At 46.5% G+C, this 23090-nt stretch overlaps 1 protein-coding gene across 3 annotated transcripts in view; it reads right to left on the bottom strand.

The window, feature by feature from the left end:
• Window positions 1-23090, bottom strand: part of CD151 (CD151 molecule (Raph blood group)) — a 40764-nt gene that overhangs the window by 13085 nt on the left and 4589 nt on the right. For 2 of the 3 annotated variants that reach the window (XM_026059146.1, XM_026059147.1), the window contains 3 exons: window positions 11410-11528; window positions 4898-5001; window positions 3564-3755 (listed from right to left, as the gene is read on the bottom strand). In XM_026059146.1, coding sequence (XP_025914931.1) covers window positions 3564-3755; window positions 4898-4981 — 276 coding nt within the window. In that variant the 5' untranslated portion in view covers window positions 4982-5001; window positions 11410-11528. Of the gene's footprint in view, window positions 1-3563; window positions 3756-4897; window positions 5002-11409; window positions 11529-16803; window positions 16904-23090 lie in introns of those variants that run through there. The other variant, XM_026059148.1, reaches the window with a different exon arrangement.

Consider the following 23090-nt stretch of genomic DNA (forward strand, 5'->3'; position numbering starts at 1 on the left):
ATTTATTTTCCCCTGCAACTGGGTACTCTGTCRTCATGTCAGAGGCATTCAGGTGGAGACGAGCTGTGTCACCACAGCTCAGCTCATTCTGCTGGCTTATGGTGGAAAGAAACGAACCCATACCCAGCAGGCCTTAGAAAATTCGAGTCACAAGGCCCCCCTATATACCTTGCACGGGAGGTTGCTGCGTCTGCCGCCCATGCATCCAACCAGTCTATGCTGATATGCCACATCGTTATCATTATCCTTATCGCAGCCTCACCTCTCCCTCTGGGCCTCAGCGTCCCTTTCAAGTATCTGTTGCACCACTTCATGCCGACACAGGGGAGAGGCAGCTTTCACTCTGGACACACACGGCACAAAAGTGGGATATTCTCATTGCTCTTCACCAAGAGTTACAGGGCCTTTTTACAGAGGTCTGCTCAGGAAAAAGTATGCCAGCTCCTGCTGGGAGCTGCAGGGACATGCCACACTCACTTCCCAAAAGACTGGGAAACCAGCAAGAAACATGGGATCACCCAAAGACCTGTAGGAGACTCTCTGGAAGGTGGGTGGTCTCTGGGCAAAATTTACTCCTACTCTGGCTCCAAGCCAGAGTCAGGCCTGCATGGTGTATCCCAAGACATAGAGGGCAAAGATTTCTTCTATCCAGCTTCAAGTGTTCGAGTGAAGCAACAAGCATGTTTCTTCTGAATAAGTCAAAGAATGATTCAATCCACCGACAATCCAAATTACTTTCTAAAGAGATCCTTCCATTGCCTGCAGAAGGAACATATAAGCAACTATACTTCTAAGTCAGCAGTCTCACTTAGCTGAGAAGATGCCAAGCCTAAATGCTGCAGGAGCACAAATCATATCAATGCATGTTCCTCTTTTCCCTATCCAAGGTAACTAAATAAAAGCAGCAGTGTGAGGGGCCAAGCCTGAAGAAAGCCAGCTGCTTCCTTTACATGAGAGCTCTTCCATCTGGTAGGTCCTTTCCTGGGACTCCCGCTTGCATACTTTTGTGTATGAAAGCGCGTATCTTGACTGGAACATGATACAGGCAGTGGTTTACAAGCTTGTAAAGAGCTGGGTTGGGATGGCCATGCAGGTTTTGTTCCCCAGTGTTCTGTTACACTCTTCTTGCCTCTGCAATTCAGCAAAAAGTGAGACAGGAGTAGTTCAGGTCCAGTCCAGAAGAGTCTTAACTAGATTCTTCCTGGCATAGGAGAAATGCCCCAGCGGCAGCTTTATATCGCACCCGCTCTGGCAGTCAGCATGGTAACAGTGCACTGAAGAGGACAAGAGCCTAATCCATGCCTCCTGGCTTTTGCCCAAGAAAGACTGCCGAAACAGCCCCCCAGAGAGCAGTGCCGCAGCTTCCGCACCTGAGCTTAAGTTTGAGCAGGACTGAAGATCGCTGCCGCCTCTGCCAGGACCTGACTGACGAGCTCCACCAGCGGAGCCGGACTGCAGCATCGCAGCCAGCCAAGCTGCATTTCCACTGCCATCCCTGCTCACAGAGCACATCTCCCTGAACTCCCTGGCTATGGGGCAGCATCTGCTGCCCAAGTCTCAGTGTATCACCTGGCTAAGGAGGTACACAAAGAAACAAGCAATGACATGTAAGCGGCACAGCTAAGAGTGATCAGCAACGAAATACAGAGAAAAGCCTCAGAGTGGGCCCTTGAAACTCCCAGGCAGCTAGCAAGGCAGCTAAAAATCACAGCTTCCGGAGACTTAAACAGAAAAACAAACAAAAACTAAAAACAAGACACTCATTTTACAAACAACAGCCATAACTGTCAATTGGTTTTTGAAAGCACCAGGGAGACACTGGGGAGAGAGGAGAAAGCCAGTTACAGCATTCACTTCCGTATTTACACGGGTCTCTGGTACCGAGAGAAATTGGGACAGGCTGGCACAGCCCCCTGCGCACTGACTGCGAAGATGTCAGGATTGCTGTCTGAGCTCAGAGCTGGCAAAGGCCCCTCGGCAGGCCCCTTCAGCCCTGGCAGGCACATCGGCATTTCTTGTGCAGATTACTCACTAGCGACCAAAGCAGAGCACGAGCGAGGAGAGACAAAAGGCCTGTCGCAACCAGCCACTCTGAAAGGACGCCGGGTGTAAGCACACAGAGCGACCTTTTGTTCCCAAGAGACAGTTATTGGTTTGCTGTGGCAGGATAACAAAGATTTGCACACCGGATTTTCATCTGTAGCTTCTGGCTGAGGGAAAAAGACAAAGGGAGATCTCTGCGGCATGGAGAATAACTGAAGCCAGGCTAAAATGGACTGCTACACACCAGGAGTCTAAGGAAACAAGCACCAGCAAAGCACGCACAGTGTGCTCTTTGGGAGCAAGTCCTCCACTTTTTGTTCTCCACTGTTGGCCCTACTCTGTTTTTCACAAGAAATATTAGACCTCCAAGGCGGTGGTACAAGTGTCAGGACCTCTCTCTGAACAAAAGAGAGGAAATAGGACAGTGAGGTGAATGAGGATTCGCAAAGTTGAAGGAGCTGCTGAAGGGGTACTGAAGTGTCCTTTTTGTTAGTGTGAAAGCACAGCCACCGATTATTATTTCAGTCACTGCACTCACTACTGCAGACCGGATACTTGAAGGACTGCTGCCACGCTTCAGACTGAAGGAGGAAGGGGAATAGAAACCCTCGGGCTGGTCAAAAACTTTAGTGTAGGTTGGTGAGCAGGCTGCTGAGGAAGTAACACAGGGAGGGACACAAAAAGCAGCAGTTTATCAAAACTATGTGACCTTTTTTGTGAAAGCAAAAATAAAACCTTTTTTTGCAAGTAAACAAAATAGTAATTGGATTTTTTTTTTTGACAAGCCAGTGAAAAAGTGTGTTCATTTGGTTTGAATCTAGTGTCATTAAAAGCCACTTTTCTTACAGGTCTCACTCTATTTTCCTTTTTCTTCTCATTTTCCAGAAGAGACTAAGGGATTAGGGGGAGCGGAGGAGGAAGAGAAAAAAGCCACAAGATTTTGTTTTGAATAGTTTCAAAAAGACATTCCTACCTATAATACAGGTATTACTAGTATTACTTTGTACTTTTGAACCGTGCAGCAATAAGCACATTCTTTGGGTGGGTGAAGGAAATGCTCTGTACTAGACCTGCTGCCTAGGACAAGGACAGCACTGGTGTTAAGAGCTGGAGGCCTTAGTGGTATTTGCTCTAGGACAAGTGAAGAAGGTTGGTGACAGGGTGAGCGGAAATGGGCACAAACTGAAACACAGGAAATTTCATCTGAACATAAGAAAACACTTTTTAACTCTGAGGGTGGTTGAACACTGGAAGAGGTTGCTCACAGAGGTTGTGGAGTCTCCATCCTTGGAGATATTCAAAACCTGACTGGACACAGTGCTGGGCAACCTGCTCTAGCTGACCTTGGCTGAGCAGGGGAGTTGGACCAGATGATCTCCAGAGGTTCCTTCCAACCCTAACTATTCTGCAAGTCTGTGGTGCAAAACACAACCAAGACGTTCTCCTCCATCCCAGCATTGTTCAAGAGAAAATAGGAGGGATCCCTCCCCACCCAAACAAAACAACCAAGCAAAACTTACCACTCTTAGCAAATTCCGACGCTCTTTGAAGGTGGCACAGCAACCAAGGATGCCAGTAACCATGACAACTACTCCTGCCACAACCAGAATATAGGCAGTCGCCGAATACGTGCTGGAGGAGAGCAGGCTGATGTAGTCACTCTTCTCAGCCAGGGTCCAGGTGCCCACTGCCATCACAGCCCCGCCAGCCAGCTGGGTAAAGAAGGAGACAAGCAAATGAGGGTTTTCTGATGTGGGAGCCTCCTCATGTTCAGCAGGACTGGGATACCAGCATGTGCCTCTGCTCTGCAACCTGAACCAAAGCTGATCCAGACCAAAGGAAAGACTCCTGGAAGCCTCACTGGGAGCGAGAGCAGGCCCCAGTGCACTGGGAGGAGCAGGGTTTCAAGAAGGCCAGTTTTGTACCCCAGGCAGCAGGAGATGCAAGCTAGCTGGAGCATTTGCCCGCGCACAGCAATTTGTACTTGGACTTGAGCCTTCCCAAATATAGCCACACTCTTATCTGGGCAAATATGAAAAGATGCCAAATTCACTGGCGTGCTACCTAGCAACACAGGGTGAAAAAGCAGCTTTACATCAGCAAGCTTCCCACTGCTTGCCAAGGAGCAATACTGACCACCACTAAAGGACAACCATGCCCAGTGTCCCCTTCCTAGACTATACATCTGGGGAGAAAGCAGTCAAGGAGCTAGAAAGCCTGGCTGGTTAAACACTGATCCTTGCAGCGAATGAACATGGAGGAGCCAACTAGATTTCTACCAGTTCCCTCGCATCTTCACAAGGCTTGTATTTTTGGAGGACTTTATCCAGCTTCTACTGAGCTCCAGACAGTTCTCTGTAAAAGTCCAGCCTGGATGCTCCGATGTTCTGTCTCTGGCAGCAAAGGGAAAAACAATCTTTTGGCAACAGTAAGTTTCAGGTAGAGAGCACCACTCTAGAAAGCTCTACTGTGGACCCAGTGGATTGCTATCCTTGCTCTAGCTGTCCGCAGTCCACTGCCAGGACTCCCCATGCTGTTTTGAGAGGAATAACAGGGGTAGTGGGGTCCTCAGGCCTCCTGAAGATGCTAGCCATGTGAAAAAACAAAGCAGAAAGACAGCAATTTTTCAGGCTTCCTGTTATTTTCTATACTTTGTACCAAAGCATATAAACAGCTAGAGGCCACCGTGTTAAGCCACAGCTTTTGTGACTTGCGCTGGCCCATGGGATGAAATCTGGGTCCCACCAATGTCAGAGCGTTTTGCCAATTACTTCATCAGGGCCAAGATTTCTGCCCTTGCCACCAAAACTGCAGTGCTATCTATGTGCCTCTGAAAAAGGCTGCAGCTCCTTACCCAGAAAAAGAAGTTGAAGATGAAAAGCAGGTACTTGAGACAGATGGTCCCACATGTTTCCTTCTTTTCAGTATATTCACGCATCTTTCCGGCTTAGCAAGTTTCTGAAAAAAAAAATAAAGAAGTTTTAGAAGCCAGTCAGTCATCACACCCCTTCTCCCAAAAGGGCTGTGTTACTACTCTCCTCTTGCAAGAGCGCACACCGTCAAGCTTTTGCTGAAGTAACGCGCTGAGCAAGCCATTAAAGTGACTTCAGGGATGCTAGACAGTGCTTAGATTAAGAGCTCTTGTATCCATCTGAGTGACCTACACAGCATGAGACCTCATACAGTGTGAAAGAGAGGCAGATGGTACCAGCATGTGGTCTTACCATACCGCCTTCATCCTCCTTCTCTCTTCTCATCCTGCTGTCATTTCTGGAGACTCACTTTCCATTAGATTAATGTTCGTGGTGGCGGGATCATACCTACCCTTGTGTGAGCACAGCACTTACTGCAACCCCTGGCTGGAGCTTTAGCAATTGCAATCATCAGTACTGTGAGGAAACTTCAGTGTAGCCCATGCTCACTTCCTCCTATGTAAACTGAAATATATGAAATCCCAGACCTGTTCCCAGTTGCACTGTAGATCCAGATCAACAACAGTTTTGTTTCAGGGTTGAGGGAACTTCAGTGCCCAGAAACAAAGAGAACAGACTTCTCCAAGCACGGTCTCACTCAAAGGATTTGCATCATCCCAAGTTTTCCTAGAGTTCTTTCCTATATCCCAAACAAGCCCCTCCAGCAGGTGCTGCTACTCAGACTGAACTATGGCCACCCCACCCTTACCATGCCCACTCCAGCCATAGGACCTGACACCAGGCATCAGATCAGGGCTCCAGAAAATCCCAGTACCTGGCTCCTGCCTGCAGCCCATACCTGCTGCTTCTGAAGGAGATGACAGAAACTCTCTCCTTGGCATTTACAGAATAATTTGGCTCCAGTGAACTTTCTTTCCTCACTGGCATTAGTTACAATTGCCTTAAATAGATCCATCACTAAGTTCTAGGTATTTTTAATCCTTACAGCTGTAACTGGGAATGTACCAGTTATCCATCCAAATGTCCTATCCCTTCTGAATCCCAGCAACATGACAGAGTAATTGATTCTCTTCTTCACACTGTCTGCTTATTTTTTATGGCAGTTCTCACCAGCCAGCTCTGTTTCCTAGGGTAGTTGTCTCAACTACTAGGAGGAAGAAACACATAATAACCATTGGCTTCAAATGATCTGACAGCATAAAAAAATCACTGCAAATACATAAGCAACTGGATATGTGTTATGGATCACTCCCAGTGCAAAGTGTTAGAGATCTGCTACACTCTTGAACTGGTTTCTCAGAAGTGGGTCTGCAGCTAGTGCAAATCCGTGTAACGTCACTGCCTCCATGTTATGCTAGAAGAGGTTCTGAATTTCTCAGAAAAATTTCACCACTGCCTGACAGGACAGACAGGTGAAAGGCACTGCCCAGATCATCAGCTGTTTGTGGCGGTCTGCAGAAGCGTAACCAAATCCTCACAACCTTTTCCTTTCTGGGAGCTGCTTCACTTCAAAAATCATCCACTTCATCCTCTCCCAGGCAGTGGGGAATGATGCAAACATCTTTCCTTCTCTCTTTTGAACATCTTGTGCCCAGATCAGAGCAAAAGGCTTTCCGGAAGCAAAGATTTCCCTGAAAGCAGGCAAGCAAGGAACCTCTGCTCCTTTCCAGAGACGCCAAGCTCATGCTTGCTTAGATTGAGAAATTCCTTCTCACAAGTAGTGCAAGCTTCCTCTGGAAAGCCACTGCACCTGCAACCCTGCCTTGCAGGATAGACAGTCCTCTGCCTTGGAAAGTCCCCTGCAAAACACCCTGTAGTAAGAAAAGTGCTTCAGACTAGATCTCTATCTGAGAGCACTGAGTACACACGCCCGGGCCGTCACATCTAGTGGCTACCAGGTTGGGTCTGTCAGTCAGTAGCGTCTTTGTGGCTACATTTCTAACATCAGGCTTTAGATCCCAGTTGGCTACTGAATTAAGTCTGGGAACAGCAGCTGCTCAGTCAGCAGCATAATTGTATTTTATTTGCAGGGAGGTATTTCCTTTTCTTTCACTACATCCTACTCAAAACCCCAGCCAGGCCAGTGTTTTAGAAACTAATAAATAAGGCTAGCAAGGAATGTAAGAGTGAGAACATGCTCATCCTAGCAGCAGTCCACCCATGCCTGACCCCCTCGCCCAATTTCACATGAAAACATTTTTCTCTAGAACAACATCTGACAGCACAGTTGGCAGCAGAAAGCCATTTCACCGGAGAAGGGAGCAGCTCTGAGATGGTGGCATATATCAAGGAGCATAACTCCTGATCTTCAGAAAATATCAGAAACACCAGCGATGCTCAGATTAATTACCATGTTGCAGCACAAAAGCCTGGGGCAGGGGGAAGGAATGGATGCTGGTGGCACCATATGCTCTGAACAGACTTGTAATTCTGAACGAGAAGATGCCTTGTGAATGTAATGCTCATGGAAGGTGACAGATTCACAGCTCCCAGAGGCTTCGTTTAGCCACAGAACAGGAACAGCAGCAGCCAGGCAAGCTTCCACAGCTACACATATTTGCACGACCCAAGAGAGGTACCTCAGCCCAGACCCAGATGCGTGCCCTCCGGAAACAGGCTCTACGGGCTCTGCTATCCTTGGCATTTTGCCCACGCCTGCTAATATCAGGGCTGCGCACAGCAAACCTGAGGTGCAGTTTCCTCCGAGACCAATCTGCTTCATTTCACTGATCAGCCAGGGGACAGCAATGACAGTCGCTGTCCTTGGGCTGGATCTGACCCAGAGAGCTGGATGCAAGCAGCTGTGTCACCTCACTGTATCACCCATCCAAGCATACCCTCCTACCTTCAGAGGATTCCAGGATCTTCCTCCCCTTCCCCTCAGAGTATGTCATTAAAAAAAAAGCCACTAACAGCATTTCCAGGTATCACCAAACAGCAGGTGCTGGGCCCTACTGAGCAATGCCGATTTGCACCTCCTTCTGATCTGGGACCACAGATATCCCAGAGGAAACTGAATCTTATTCTGGGGTGAGGACAGGGCAGACACTCAGCTGAGACTCTGCTTGGGCTAAGATGACAGAGAGTCTGAAATTCCCCTCAGCGCTGCAGATACTGCTCCACTGAGCACCACATACAGGCTTTTCACACAGCTCAGCTTTGCCACTGGGAGCAGAGGATCTACTTGTTTCCAGAAAGCTGGCAGTGAACAGCTGCAGGTTTATAAAGCACGGTGATTCATGCAGTAACAGCAGGCCATGAATCAGAGAGCAATCATGGCTGTCTCCCGTTTGATCTATCCCTCCTAGCCAGGAGCAGAGCTGATGGTACTGGCTGCCTCTGCACGCTTACTGACTCACCCGGAAAGCTATTCATGGAAGCGCAGCTCTCTCCAGGCCCTCCTTTTAAAAGTAATGCGTTGCTTCTCCTTGCCTCACACGGGGTGGTCTACCCCCTCCCATCGCCCGCAAAGACTGGTTCAGGCAAAGCTGTAGGGAGCTATCTGCTCTTCAAGGAAAGGAAGTGAGGGCAGGAGACGTCAGTGTTTTGCCTTTCCCAAAGAGCCTGGGCAGCGAAGAGGTGGAGGCTGGGGGGCACTGAGCGCCAAGCTCTCCAGTTACAGCGGGGAGCAGGAGGGAGTGAGCCACAATCTGCTAATGATGACCTCAGGCTCCGAGTCTCTCGGCCTCCAAAAGCAAGAGGTCCTGGTCTGCACCTGAACACCTTGATGAGCACGAGCCTCGGGGCCTCATCCAAAATCCACTAATGTGACCAGGGTTTCTTGATTTCAGTCACTGTTATATCAGACCCGCAGAAGTGATACGAAACATTCTTGAAACCAGATGAGAACAAGCAACACTGATTAGCACCCACAGCTGTATTCCATTTCAAAACACCGAGGGAAAGGTTTATGCTGAATCACATAGATAACTATGAACAAGCTCTTCACTGGACAGAAAATGGTGAGCCATGCCACATGGGTATAATTACAAGTGCATAAGAACTTATTAGTCAGACATGAGCTTCATAGTGAGAAGTGTTTGCTAATTGAAAAAGTGGCTAAAAGACCAAAAGCACTGCCACAATGAAGCTCATTTGGTTTATTCCGATAGGCAGTAGTTTCATCAGTAAGCTAAATACAAAGAAAAGTAATCATGGGGTGAAGGCAGTGAAATTTAGTCGTACAATGAAGAGATGTATCTTTACATATAATGTGCCAGAAATCGGGAACAGATTCCTACTATGCCCACACACCACAATGTAAGAGACAAGAAGAGATAACAGTCTAAAAGGAACAAAACACACAAAGACAGGAGGGAAAAGAAGAAAGACAAAGACAAAATTAATGCAAAGGAAACGACACACAAAAGGGACGGAGAATAGTTTGAAGATTAATTCAAGGAACTGAGAGCTGAACAGCTTGAATTCAGTTCTCTACTCTGACACACACTTCCTGCATGGTTTTGGGCAAGTCATTTAATCTATCCCGTGCCTCTGTTCTTCCTCTACAATGCAGGACACTCATCTCTCTCTAAACCCAGTGATGTTGTACGGATCTGCAGTGAAAACTGTTGCTGATAGAGGGATGACAGCTGCGGGGCATGACAGGCCCCACGCGACTTTGCTGTATCGGTAAAAGACCTACAGCAATGCATTTTCATCACCTTAAAAGTGCTTTTGTCAATATACATTATCTTGGCCAAAGAAGCAGTACAACCTCTTTTGCGGTTACTAGAATCTATACTTATACTGAGAAGATTGTCTGGTAAAGCTATTGTGGCAAACATTTATGGGGTGCGCTGGCTCAAATACATTAAAGATTGTGAGATGCTTAAATACACTAGCAATGAAGTATTAGAGAACAGAGTAATAGGGAAGCACCTACAAGAAGAATAAGGAGCAGGAAAGGCTGACTCATCTATACAACCATGTCTAGAAGAAAAAAAAAAAAAGGGAATTTTTCCTCCCCTGTCTGAATGTAAGTCACAACCTCCCACCTGGGTAACATGATACAGTGCATGACTGCTGGGCAAGGCAGAAGCCAACTTCAAATGTTAGCCATTCCAAGGCCCAGTTTGCAAGGGCTCTGGTTTTACTGAGGCTAAGGCCTCAGGACAAACCAGACAACAAGACTGCATTTGAAGTTGAGCATTTAAGCTCCAATTCCGGGTGCTGAGCACTTGGGAACACAGCACTGCACAAACAGCTGTTTTGTTGTGCTGAAGCATCTAAAATCTCAATGGCAGGACTTGGTCTGGTATCCCACATCAGACTACTGTATTTTCATTTGCAGGCCCAAAGGCATATGCAGGCATGCACCTACATCCCAGCTCAGAAAGCACGTGGCATGCACATTCACACACACACACACACTCCTGCTGGCTAGACATTCATTTAGTCATCGCAGACTTTGCCTAGTACATTTGCCTCAACTTGCACAGTAACAGGAGTTAATTACACAGCAAAGAAAGGCAGGCCTGCAGGCTTTTTCTGCACAACATGCCCTGAAGCAGCATCTGATGGATGGTGAAGAAACACTGCCAAAACAAATGAAATAGTTCCCAGGCCATTAAAGGCAACACAAAGCAATGCTTAAAAATAATGAGCAGTGGCAAGAAAACTGGTGTCCAACATGTCAGTGATGTCTAGTTCACAGGTTACTTTTATGAGCTGGGGGAAACAGGAACATCCTACACTTTATACAGCACTCATCCCCATAACAACTAAACGAATGGCAATAAGCAAGGGCTAAAGTGCAGCCCGCTCGCCCGTCTTTGCCAGCGCACACAAGAAAGACCCGGCACAGAACAGACCCTCTGGCTGCATTTACGCTGCTATGGAAGAGTAGCTCCCAAGGGCTGTAAGTTCAGTATCATCTGCCCCTGCCTCAGTGGCTACCTCACACGCCCACCGGGCACACTGCTGGCCTGGAGGGCAAGGTATGGCTGGCTACCTGGAGTGTGTCTATGCCGGCACCCTGGCCAGCTGCACAGCAGATAGCTCTGGCCCCGAGGCAGGTCTCAGCAAACACAACAGACGTGCTCTACTTGGTATGTGCAGTTCCGGCGTGGGCTGATAACCTGACGTACTATCTTCAGCAAAATGACTGAAGACCTCATTCTCCAGGAAGGCTAAACTCCAGCTGTTGGAGACATGACCTCACTGTCCAAGTTCTCTCTCTGAAAAATGAAAATATTACTACCACTGCTTCACCTACCCCACTGGAACATCTGCAGAAAAAGCATCAAGCTGCTTATCAACTTGCCAGAAGACCTCACACAGCCCAGAAAGCAGCCACAAGCCATTAAATAAAGCCTTCCCAAGAAAGGAGCTCTAAAGCTTGTAGGTGAAGTGCTGTGGTTTACACAATTTCTAAGTGCCACCATCCACCTCAAACTGATAGCCAACATGGGTCAACAGACCAGGTACTGACCTTTCACCACCAAAACAACTCGGAGCAGCAGTGCAAATCTTCAGTTCCCTACAAATGTTTTTTCTCCCCGCTCTTTCTTGCTGGCCCTTGTCCTCTGTTGGGTTCAAGAAAGCAGACAGCTGAAAAAGAAAGGAAAAGAGAGACAGAGAATCATGAACCATGTCAAGTTTTATTCTGGGAATCAGAATGTGATAACACTCTTTGCCATCAAGCCCTCCTTTTAATGAAGGGCACATGGCTTCAGAGTATACCCCATGAATGCATTTCAATAAACTGGAAAGTGTGCATGGAATAACAGGGGAAACCCACATTGCAGCAATGGGAAATGTGAAGCTCTTCTAATGGTAGGAAGCCGCCAGAATAGGTTTATATTCACTTGTCTACAACGTCCTGTAAATGCTGCTATTGTTTCTGTCAAGGCCATATACATACCACAGTGACAGTCCATTCTGGCAACAATAGAGGAGTCCAAAAGGACCTGGCAGTAACTCCATGAGAAAGCCCATGAAGAAAACCCTTCCTTGCAATGTGATGCCCTAGCTGGTGATAGTGCTTCAAAGCGACCACTGCCCCTAGCTGTGCCATCAGAGGCATTTCAGGACAGCCTAGGAAGAGCAAAGAAGTGGGCACGTAGGGTCAGAACTCACTGCACACAGCCATCCTCTGCTCCCAGGGCTTAGGAGCCTCGAGAAATGGAGCACAAACCAGAACATGCAGAGAAAAGGGGTGCTTGGAAGTCGCTGCTTTCCTCAGCCTCCATTCCTGCTGAAGCATAACCAAGACAGGTCCTAAGCACCATGGCAGGCTCTGCTCCATCAGCAGCTATTGGCAAGCTCCCCAGAAGGTAACTACAATATCCCTGAACACAGAGCTGAGTCAAACATGAGATTCTCCATTYAACTTCTCACCAAAGTAACCTCCTGGCAGACTGGGTCATCAGAAAATAGTTCCCCCAAATTCCTCTGCCACTGCCAATCCTCCTAGAGCAAGGCCTCGACCTCCCATCCCAGTGCCTCCTTTAGAACGGATCAGCAACAAGCTACAGGAAGGTAGCAGGAGTAATTTCTCTGCAACCTTACTGTATTTCTGTGGAGGCAGCTAGGCTGTACACGGCTGTCACAGTGGGAAATGGCCTCCAGCATCCCCTCTGCCCCCTGAAGAGCAAGAGGCCAGGCATAGCTGCAAAACCAGGCCTGCTTTTGTAAGACAGAGGTTCCCATTTTTTCTGCATATGTTTGTACCACCATATCCTCAGCTATCTCACCCTCATACCACAGCAGCAGATCTGATTCTCCCCTGAAATCTGTCTCCACTGGCATTGCTGGCAGCAGGATGGAGAAAAGACAAGGAAATACCAGTTCTTCTTACCTAATCTGTCTGTTTGGATACTGAATTACTGATACTTTGATCTACACCCTGACACTTACTTATTTCACAGCCTAAGGCTTAAGCTCTCTTATCTATTGCCTTTACTGGGAAATGGAAGCAGTAACGCTTCCTGACTTGCCTGGGTGTTTGCAAACCACCTGGGAAGAGTAAAAGTTTACTTCTGATTATCAGATGAAATTTAACACAGTTCATAACCATTTTAACATTCTATTAACTTCAAGGAGAGTTTCCTGCAGGCCTTGTTCTGGCATAGTATAGGCAATACACCTTCATTTATGATCAGCATAGATTACCCCTGCTAGCATTCCCTATGAACAGGAATGCTCTGGTAAGTGCTAGAAACTTGTGAACTCACATTACTATGTAGTCTCTAACTCATAGAAGAATCTCTTTAGAGAAACAGTGGAAATCCCAACTCTTGAGACATTCAGAAATAGGGAAAAGTACTGGAATCATAAACTAAACTAAATGATCTGTCGCGCACCATGCTGGACAATAGGTTGTTTAAATGAATGGAGACTTTTCTACACCTATGATCTGTTTCAGGAACTGCTTTAAAATAATATTTGACAAACAACCAGACAATATTAAAAAAACATCTCTGTAGTGGCAGGTTTTACTGTGCAGACACTCACTGCCTTGCTTGGATAAGACTGAACAGCTCACAGCCCTTTGCATTCTTCCTTCTCCTCAGAGAAAGCTGCTCAGAGGCTCATGATCTGCCTTCAAGTCTTGCTCTGCAGCTCTCTGAGTATTTACACAGAGATACTCCCTCATCAAAGCTTTTGCCTGGTTGCCTGTGCCTCCAGCAGCTCTCCCTTGTTCCAGTAGCCAAAAGACCACTTCGGAGGCACAGCTGGAGAGGAGGGAAGACACAGACAGCACAGCTGCCTGCAAAGCAAGCAGTAACTCTGCAGCATCCTCGGTCCTGAGGCTGAGCCCAAACTCTCCCTGAGCAGCCCTCGTGCCCTACCATTTATAGGTCTGCCTCACGCTGCTCCCGCACTCCTGCCCATTTAGAAAAGAAAAAGGCACCCCAGGATACAAAGCTGAATGTTTTGTTTTCTATTTCAGCATGCCAGATCATGCTGGAAAGTCAAAGTACTTATGCCTCTAGGGCCAGGGAGAAAGCAAAATGTGAGCCAGACATCTAGTGAGGCAAAGAAGCTTCTTCTCAGGATTTTTTTTTTCCATTTATAGTTTGTTTGAGGCAGACACGCAGAACAGATTTGGGTCTAGAACCCTCCTCCCTGAACCTTTAAATGGAAACTAAACATATTTAGTACTTACAAAGAAGATTCTACAGACCACAGTTCGGAAACAGCGTCATGCTTTTATCTCCTCCTGCCCTTTGTCTAAACTGATTACACACTCCTCAGGGCAGGGAGCAATTTTCCTTGACTGTTTGTATAGTACCGAGTATGAAAGAATCTTGCTTCAAGCCTTCTAGGGGCTGCTGAGAATCAAGAAGTACAAAAAAACAATTTCTGGCCACATCATCTGTTTCTATCAACCCTGTGCACAACGGTTCCTGGACAGGTGAAGATAGCTTAGAAAGCCAGGTACATTCAGCAAGAAATAAATTCTCTTGGCTATCCCTGGGGGACCCCACTTGGCTCCACCTCTCCACAGGGAGAACGCCTTTCTGAAGAACTTAAAAAAGGTAAGTGAGATCATGTCCTGGGAATCTGGGAGGATCTCATCTCAGCACCTTCTAAGCCTGGGCGTCACCTCTACAGATGAGTCAAAGACCTGCTGCCTAAAAAATCTGTCATCCCCCTGGGTCTGAGGGGCCACACTTACAAAATCACTTATTTCTTCTATCATGGCTCTAGCTGATTTGTTCTGAATATACTTCTCAAGACAGACATAGATCCTTAACTCCTACTAATTATGATGAGAGTCAGGTATCCAATGAGGAATTATGTGCCTAATACACCTGAGGAGCCACCTCCTTCAGCACAAGAGGTGTCTCTTAGGATAAGAGCACTCAGCTGTTCCTCTCATTTTTCCGAGACGGTTTACTCCTCAGGGGAAGGAGTTACTGAAACATAAATAACAATGAGATTAATTTTAAACTCAGCAAAGATTTATATGCTCATCACCAAACACATTCCTGAGTATTAGGTATTTTATGAGGGGTTTATTCAAACCTGGGAGAGGTGATGACTGGTTTCAGGATAAAAGGAGGACCTGAGGATAAAAGGGACCTTAGTCTATAACCAATTTCACAACCATTAAAAAAAAAAGAAAGAGCAAGAGAAAAAGAAAGAGCAAGAGAAAAAGAAAGAGCAAGAGAAAAAGAAAGAGCAAGAGAAAAAGAAAGAGCAAGAGAAAAAGAAAGAGCAAGAGAAAAGCATGCCCAGGAGTGTGTGTGTTTGTGTTCTAGAACTGTTCCACTACAAAGCAAACAAAAACACTTGATAAGGCTTTCTAGTCCTAACAAAACACACAGAGACAGCCATATTCTCAGATCATGAAGCCGCAGGCCACTGCTCCCAGAACTTGATAATGCGGAAAGCAACAGGCCCCTTCAAACACACAGGCCCTGGTTAAAACCAGAAGGCAGGCCAGAGACAGGCACTCAGTGCTTGATTAATGGGAACTCCTTCTGTGTCGAACAACATCATCTTGTATTTAATAAGGCCCCCTTTATCCCAAAGGATCCCAAAGCACTTTACACTATTTATACACAGGAACCACTTCACTGGCCTTTGAACTGAAAAGAGGAACAATAACAGTCTTTTTACTCTCTCACTAGAAGCGCCAGAAATCAGTGCCTGGTGTGCGTTTGTAGAAAGCTCACAGCAATGAGGGTTTGCCATGACTAGAAACAGTAGTTCAGATAGGTCAGGCTTAGCTAACAGCCAAGACAAACTCTGTGTTCACTACAGCCTGCTATTGGTACTTTTAATTCTGTTTTCTATCTCTGTTCATAGGCACTGGGTTTTTCTTTTAAAGCAGGGCTTTGTCTGCACTGGTGAATTGATCAGTAGCATTAAACCGCATTTCTAAACAAAAGAGTTTGTGCAGAATCAGCTTTCCTCCTGATCCCTTCGTATGAATTACCCTGTCATTTTCAGCTCAGCTCCCAGAAGAGAAGCAACTGGATCCTCAGTGTTTTCAGGGAATATTTGCAAAATCTCCCTTCCTCTGTAGCCGTGCCAGTATTAGGACTAAGCCAATAATAATAAGCCCACCTGTAATAATCCTCCCAGCCACGCCGAAGACCATTCAGGGAATTCTGTACATGAATTCAAAGTGGTCTCCAAACACCGCAGTGACTGTAACTATTTGATCACCCTCTATAAATAACCATTTTGTACACAGTGGTTTAAGCTCAGTGCAAAGACTAACGTCCAGACATTTGCCGTGTAGTTAGTATATCATTGCTAATCATTTGGCTGCAGAGCCTCTTTGCAAAGGTGCTTTCAGTTTCATTCCCCACAAATCTCAGCATTGCCCCAGCTGACTAGTGAAAGGCCAGCAGATTTTCCACCTACCCCCAATACTGGGCGCGTACCTACTGCAGGCCATCATCTTCATCTCACTTATTTCACAAACAAATCATCGGATTTTAAATCCCATCATCAAAAATACATTCAGTTTTTGAAAGACAAGGCAGCTGGTGTCACCATAGGGTACGTTTCTAGCCTCTCAATGACACAACGTCCTATATAACCTCACAGCCTCAAAGGCCATTTAACTCCTCAAAGCAAACCTGCAAAGAGAAAAAGTAGCAATATTTCCACAGGAGCACACAGAGATTGAGCAACTTTTCCAAAGTCAGACAGAACACTGGCAGCAGAGAGAAGGCTTGGATGCAGTTTCCTCACATTTCAAGATTTATGCTCCATTCACTGGAAAACCACAACAGAAAGCAAAGTTGTACAACACAAAGTCTTCAAGCTGCTTATTAGCACTTCCATGCCTGTGCCTGAGACCTGACTGAAGAGAGCACAGCAGTAAACAAAGAGGTGCACAGAAAGCTGGCACCAGCTTTACCTTTTGTGTAAAGTTTGTTCTGCGTTAATCAGGTTGTTCCTGCTCACTTTTTTTGCAGTGGAAACAGGCAAAGTGAAAATCTGTGGAGTCACAGCACAGATCTCTCCCAGGAAGCCAGTCTCAGTTTCAATTCCATAAAGACTGTATTTTAAAAGCAGCTGAGGAGGGATTTGACAGCAGAAACTAAGGTGACAGTCTCATCACTTCAGACATGTTGCTGGTTAACTCAGCACTGGTGCCAGCTATGCCAGAGACGACTTCAGAGCACATCAGCAACAGATTTAGTATCTGCAGTACTAGTAATGGGGCAACGCATTCTGCAACATCCCAGTGCACTGACAGAAGAGAAAAGAGAAGGTTATGCAGCCACAGAACAGTGCTACAACAAGTCTTACCTTAATTTGGCAGACTAGAGAGCTATCAGTGATAGCTCCCTCCCCACCCAAGAGCTTCCCTCCTACCGAGAACAGCCACCTCATGTGGGAAGACTCTCACATCTGTAATTAACCATGTCCCTAAGAAGAGCTTCTGCAAGGGCCAGGAAGTCTCTTCTGACCATCATCTGTATACTTCCCCAATGTCCATGTCTCCAAGGGGTCTGTTTTGGAGCAACTATTAAACGTTTTGAGAAGCTGTCTTCCTTTCCAGAGCTAAAAACACTTTACTGGAGGTAGATCAAATATCCAGCATGGCCAAGGGCAAATTAAATGACATTTCATTTCCTGGAGCTGTGAATCCAGTCCATAGGAACTCTCTCTCCTGTTGCTATAGGAGCAATGCTGAAAACAATGCCCAATCGACACTGCATGAGGCTGCCTTGAAAACGATCATTCTTCCAGTAAAAATTAAACAACCCCCGGCCAAAAATAAAACATTCCTCCCCCTTCCGCCTCTCTTGTGTAGCAGGTTTAATGACTCCACCAAAACCATTTACGCAGCTGTTTTTAGAACAGCCTGCAAACTTCACAGGGAAGCATCAGCATGTGAATAAATAACTGGAAGGCATGGGCTGTCCTCAAGGCAATTACTTGCTGGCCCAACACCAAGGCTGGGGGCAGGGAAAAAAAAAGTCCCTGACCCCTGAGCATAGTCCAACAAGCTGTAAAGAAATCCCCCAGCCCCAAGACATCCACCACTTCCCTGAAACACCTCGCTCTACCTCTCCCTCCCAGTCTGCGTACAGACCTGCCCGCAGCAGCACCAGGGCTGGCCTTGCTCAGGTACTCTCAGAGCTGTATTGCTTCAAGTGCACAGGTTACATAGCTCTCCATAAAGGGAACAGAGCTATAATCAGTACCGAAGCGCTCTAGACTTTGGCCAGTCTGTCTCAGGGTATCTACCTGCTTCATTTAGAGCAGGCAGGAATAAGCAACTGGAAAGGGGTTCCTCTAACAGATGTGAGCACACACCGGGTTGGACTTTGCACTTAACTGAGAAATCCTGCAAAGAATTTCTCCATCAACACACCTTGGCTACAGGGGCTCTGTGAGTTCAGGTTACCCTAGAATTATATGAACATGCCTCATTACAGGAAAGCCAAAAAGCAGTTAAAAGTAATCCTTTTTTTATTATTATTATTATTTTTCTTTTCCTCCCCTTCCCCAGGTCAATTTTTAAGTCAAGAGGGACCATATCATACCATCTGAACTCTTACAGCAACACAGGTCGAAGAACTTCACCCACTTAGTCCCTGTGATGCACAAGGTCCCTTGCATGCGACTAAAGCATTTCTCAAGGTAATCAGCTGGTGGCTGATCACAAGCTGGTGATCAGCTTGTTTCCTGAACGGCTCTGTGGAACCATGTGTCTTTATAGTGTTCTCTCTTAAAAGCTTAACAATAAAAGATATGCGGCAAGAAATTTTAAAAGCAATCCCTTCATTCTACAACTCTGGGACTCCCTGGACTAACTCAAATTCCAGGGAGACACAAGATTTCAAGAGATGGGAGTAACCACCTAGTTCATTCCCTCCAGAGCCCCTCCAAACATTACTGGCACATGCTCAGGGTTCAGACTACTCTGAGTTCAGCAAAAAGCAGCAGAGCTTTTTCCTCTGCGTGCAGAAGATAGGAACAYGGCAAACAGCCAGTGCTGGGCAGACTCATTATCTGCCTCTCAACACCTCTCATACCATCAGTGACCAAGGAGGGGAAAAGCAATTCACTGCACAGTTTGCCAGTACGTTTTTTAAGACCCTCAGTAAGCCCTTGAATACTAAAAGGAAAAGCCAGAGAGAATCCAGGAAAAACACAGCCAAAAGCTTCTGAAGAACCTAAGTACCTTCTCTTTGATGTGCAAGAAAGCCCTGAGTTTCACTCAGTACTAAATGCCCACTCTGAAAATGAGGTCCCTCTAGGATATCCAGGAATACCCAGAAAACAAATGCCACTTCCTGCTTTTGAAGAATTTAGATAGAACTCTAAAATTCATGCTGGAAGTAACCACAACAATTCTGGCATAGACTATAATCCTTCTTTTACCAACCTCAAACTAACAAGCATTTCAGCACTGACAGCTCTGGTGCCCAAGTCTKGCCACTCAGAAAAGTCCTCACTTCAGCTGTATGCATGCAGAAAAGCAGCATTTGGCTGGATAACCACTACTGTTGTGCACAGACACACGAAAAAAAAAATTATTTGGTCAGGGCGATGCAGAAAGAGAAGGCCTGGCTGGCCAGACATGATTTTTAAAGGTACAAACTTGCCCAGACATTGCTGATCTGCAGCTGTGGATTTGCCGTTCATCTGCAACATTCTGATGCTTTCTCTTCGCAGGGGAACAGTTTCCCACTTGCACACCTGTAAATACACTATTGCTTAAATTACTGTAGTTGTATCAATAAAATTACTGATTTGGATTATCTCACTGCTCTTATCTCACCAAGATGGCTTCTTTTTTCTTTCTTTCTTTTTTTCCCCTAAAAACTTGTTTAAAATCCTGATGAAGTAGCAAATTTAAGGAAACTCCCTTTTTCTAAAATACGGCTGTTTCCACTTGGAGACTGATGCAGTAACAGATTTAACCTATGACAGCTAGAATGGAGTTTTGGGCTAATACCAAAGTAAAGTTTGTGACACCAGTGAAAGCAGAGTTTTCCCCCTGCAACCATGTCCGCCTTTCCCTGCCTCTGGGTTTCTTGCAGCACAGCTGTGAGTCAGGGACCAGATTTCCCCAACAACCTGACCAGCTCCCCAAGGACAAATGGCCAGGAAAGTTGACAACAGGGATTTTTCCTGGTGTAACTACAGTGGTTTAAATTCACCTTTAAATTCACCTTCAACTTGCAAGTTGTACTTCCATATATGTTTGGATTCAGCCTTTCTACTCCGCAACACAATTAATTGTTTCTGCAGCTGAATCCACAAGCACAAAGCTCAACACTTCCCCATACACATGCAGAGCTTATATTCAAGGAATAAATGGCCCAGCTGTTGATAAGGCAGAATTCACCTAGGAAGAAAGTGGAGAGTTTTAAAGGCTCTTCCTAAAGGCAGCCTTACACGCAGCATTAGGCTCGCACCTGAGATCAGCTCTTGCTCCAGAGCGGGCCGCTCTGAGGCAGCGTCTGCCACACGCATGTCCGTGTGCCTGGCTTCCGCACTGCTCCGACTGCACACGCCGCTCCCCGTGAGGTCCGTAGGTGCTCCACATGCAGCTTATGGCGACCAAGAAGCAAAATAACAAATCCCCTCTGTTTCCAGGGCAACGTAGGGGGGACACGGGATATGAACTCCTCCCTTCTGGATTCCACCAAAGCTAATAAGAGACACTGACATTCACAAGCCATGACTCACTCCTGCTGCATCCAGCACTCCAGAAGCCCTGCTCACTAGCTGGCATGCCAGAAATGTGGGCATGGCTGGCATCCGCAGGCTGCCTTAGCAAGTGTGTAAATTTGACTGAAAATGTCCTTCTCCCATATTTTCTCTAACCCAGCAGTGTGATCACAGAGGATCAGAGCACTCTCTGAGAGCAAACTATGAAAGCATCGCTGCTGCCCTGGGTCAGCGAGGCCCAAAATATGATCCACTTCACGCACAACAGAAATCCCTCCCCCAGAAATTCCTGCCTCCGGCCACTCTCAGTCACAGTTTTAAAAGGATTTTGTCAGTGAAAGATCCAAAGAATCTGTTATCTGTACACCAGCTATGTCTCTGAGAGACCAAATCACCAACTTGCCAGGTGCAGTACAGAGCTGCAAATCTCAGCCCCAGGAGCTCAAAATTTAGATACACAAGACAGAGCCAGAGCAGGCATTACCAGCCTCATTTTCCATAGAGAAGCGATATACTCTGGCAGAGCCAAAAGTTGAACCAAGACCTAGAGCCCCCAAAATATGTAACATCAAATTTTGTGGTCTGCCGCTCTATGCGGAGACACATCTCAAGGTTTAGAAAGGAGGCTAAATCCCCTCCTTAAATATGACCTTTCATTGAAAGTGGTGCGATAAGGATACCAGTGACTATTACGTTACGGATTTGAACCGAGGGCCTGTAATCACACTGATGGTATTGCTGACGGATCAGAGACTATACTTTGCAAAGCGTTAGTGCCGAGAGCAAGCACGTGCATAATCTACCAGTGAGGCAGGCAATAAAAACTACAAGCCAGCAGAGAAGTGGAAACACACCCTGCTCTGACATCACCAACACTCAGAAACGTGTAGGCATCTACCACCAGAACTCAGTAGAGCGCTGACTGCATCACAACACATCTCATGTTTTGGCCCCCAAAACCCTCTTTCCTTCTATCAAAAAATCTTTCTATCCTTCTTTCAAAAAGCCTATTTGTAGGTGTCACCAGTAAACCTGTATATGACACCGACTTCCTCCTGCCTACAAGAAATGCTCCCATTTTCCCACATAAGAGCAGATATTTTCCAGGGCGAGGTATTAGACTTATTTTCACCTCACCCATTTGTAAAGTACAGCCAGATCTTACTCCTACAGCATCTCCAGAATATGTTTGTTTCCTCTCAACCTGCCCCGCTCCTATGGGGACAAAGACATCTGGGAAATGCACTGCAGATTTTAGCCCAACTCCACAGCTTTTTAGGAGCGTGGACCCTTCACTTTGCAGCTACAGGGACAAACTCCATCTAAGCACAGGCACCTAGACGGAGCCTCACAGCTCCTTCCACTGCCCCACCACTTCCCCACTGCTCTGTTTATCTCTAGCATAATCAAGAGAGCTGTCCCTAGGAAAGCACACACAAAAATGCACTGACTACTTTAAGCACCTACAGAAGGAAAGAGGACTGGGGCTGGAAGAGCGAACTTTGCTCCTTTTGAATTTAGATCTAGTACTGGCAACAGATAAGGAACAACAGTCAACGCGAAACGTTTTATGTTACCTACTTCTGGCTCAGTTATTCCTTATAAAGCCTCGTTACTGCTGCCAGGATCAACCCTTTGATCGGAACAACACCCCTTCCCGCACCTCCTTCATTTCTCATTTCCTGCCTTTCTTAAGGATATTTTGTCTCTGCTTCTCTCTGTGCCACTTCCTGCTTCCTTTGTGCTCCCTCACTCAGACACGCTCTCACCTCTTACACACAGCAGCACCCGCTGCAGATGGAAAAAACGGAAAAATGCCATGTAGGTGTTGCATCCTACAGGGATACAGGCACCACGCTGCCAAGGACCTCTCTGTTAACCTCCACAGAAAGTAATTCCTGACCGCCCTCCTTTATCCCATGAGACCAGTATCCTGCCTCCACTGTCCAGGATTGCTGGCATCAAAAGCATGCACAAAGTACACACACGTAGATAGATAGATAGATAGATACAAATAACTTCCATGAAGACCCCAGCTGGCATCTGTCACTGCAGCTACCTTTGCTTGTATCCCTCTAAGGAGCCAGCTACACTTTCAGTCACATCTCAAGCTTATTTCACTACTACCTGAAATACAGCTACAGAACTGCATAGCACTTTTACAGCAAAGAATCGTAACCACCCAACCAGCCAGAGGAATTTAGGTTAAAAACACAGACACAGCCAGTCATACTACAATGTGGCCAAGACCCCAAAACACACCTCTTATTCTGGCACAAAATACTAGAGGTGCAAAATAGAAACTATCCTCCTGGTCTCTCTTTTTCTTCCTAACTGTTATTACTGTGCAGCAGCCGGGACAGGGGCCTACTAGCACTGACTGGATTCATTCCTCCGCTGCCGGGCTGTGGAGACCGCAGGCAGAGTTCGACAGGCAGGATGCAGCAGGGCCCAGGCAGGAGCTACACTCGCCAGCAATGCTCCAGTTGTAACACTGATACTTGCCAACCA

This window comes from Apteryx rowi, unplaced genomic scaffold (genome assembly GCF_003343035.1).
Source record: "Apteryx rowi isolate R43461 unplaced genomic scaffold, aptRow1 scaffold_152, whole genome shotgun sequence".
Lineage (NCBI taxonomy): Eukaryota > Metazoa > Chordata > Aves > Apterygiformes > Apterygidae > Apteryx > Apteryx rowi.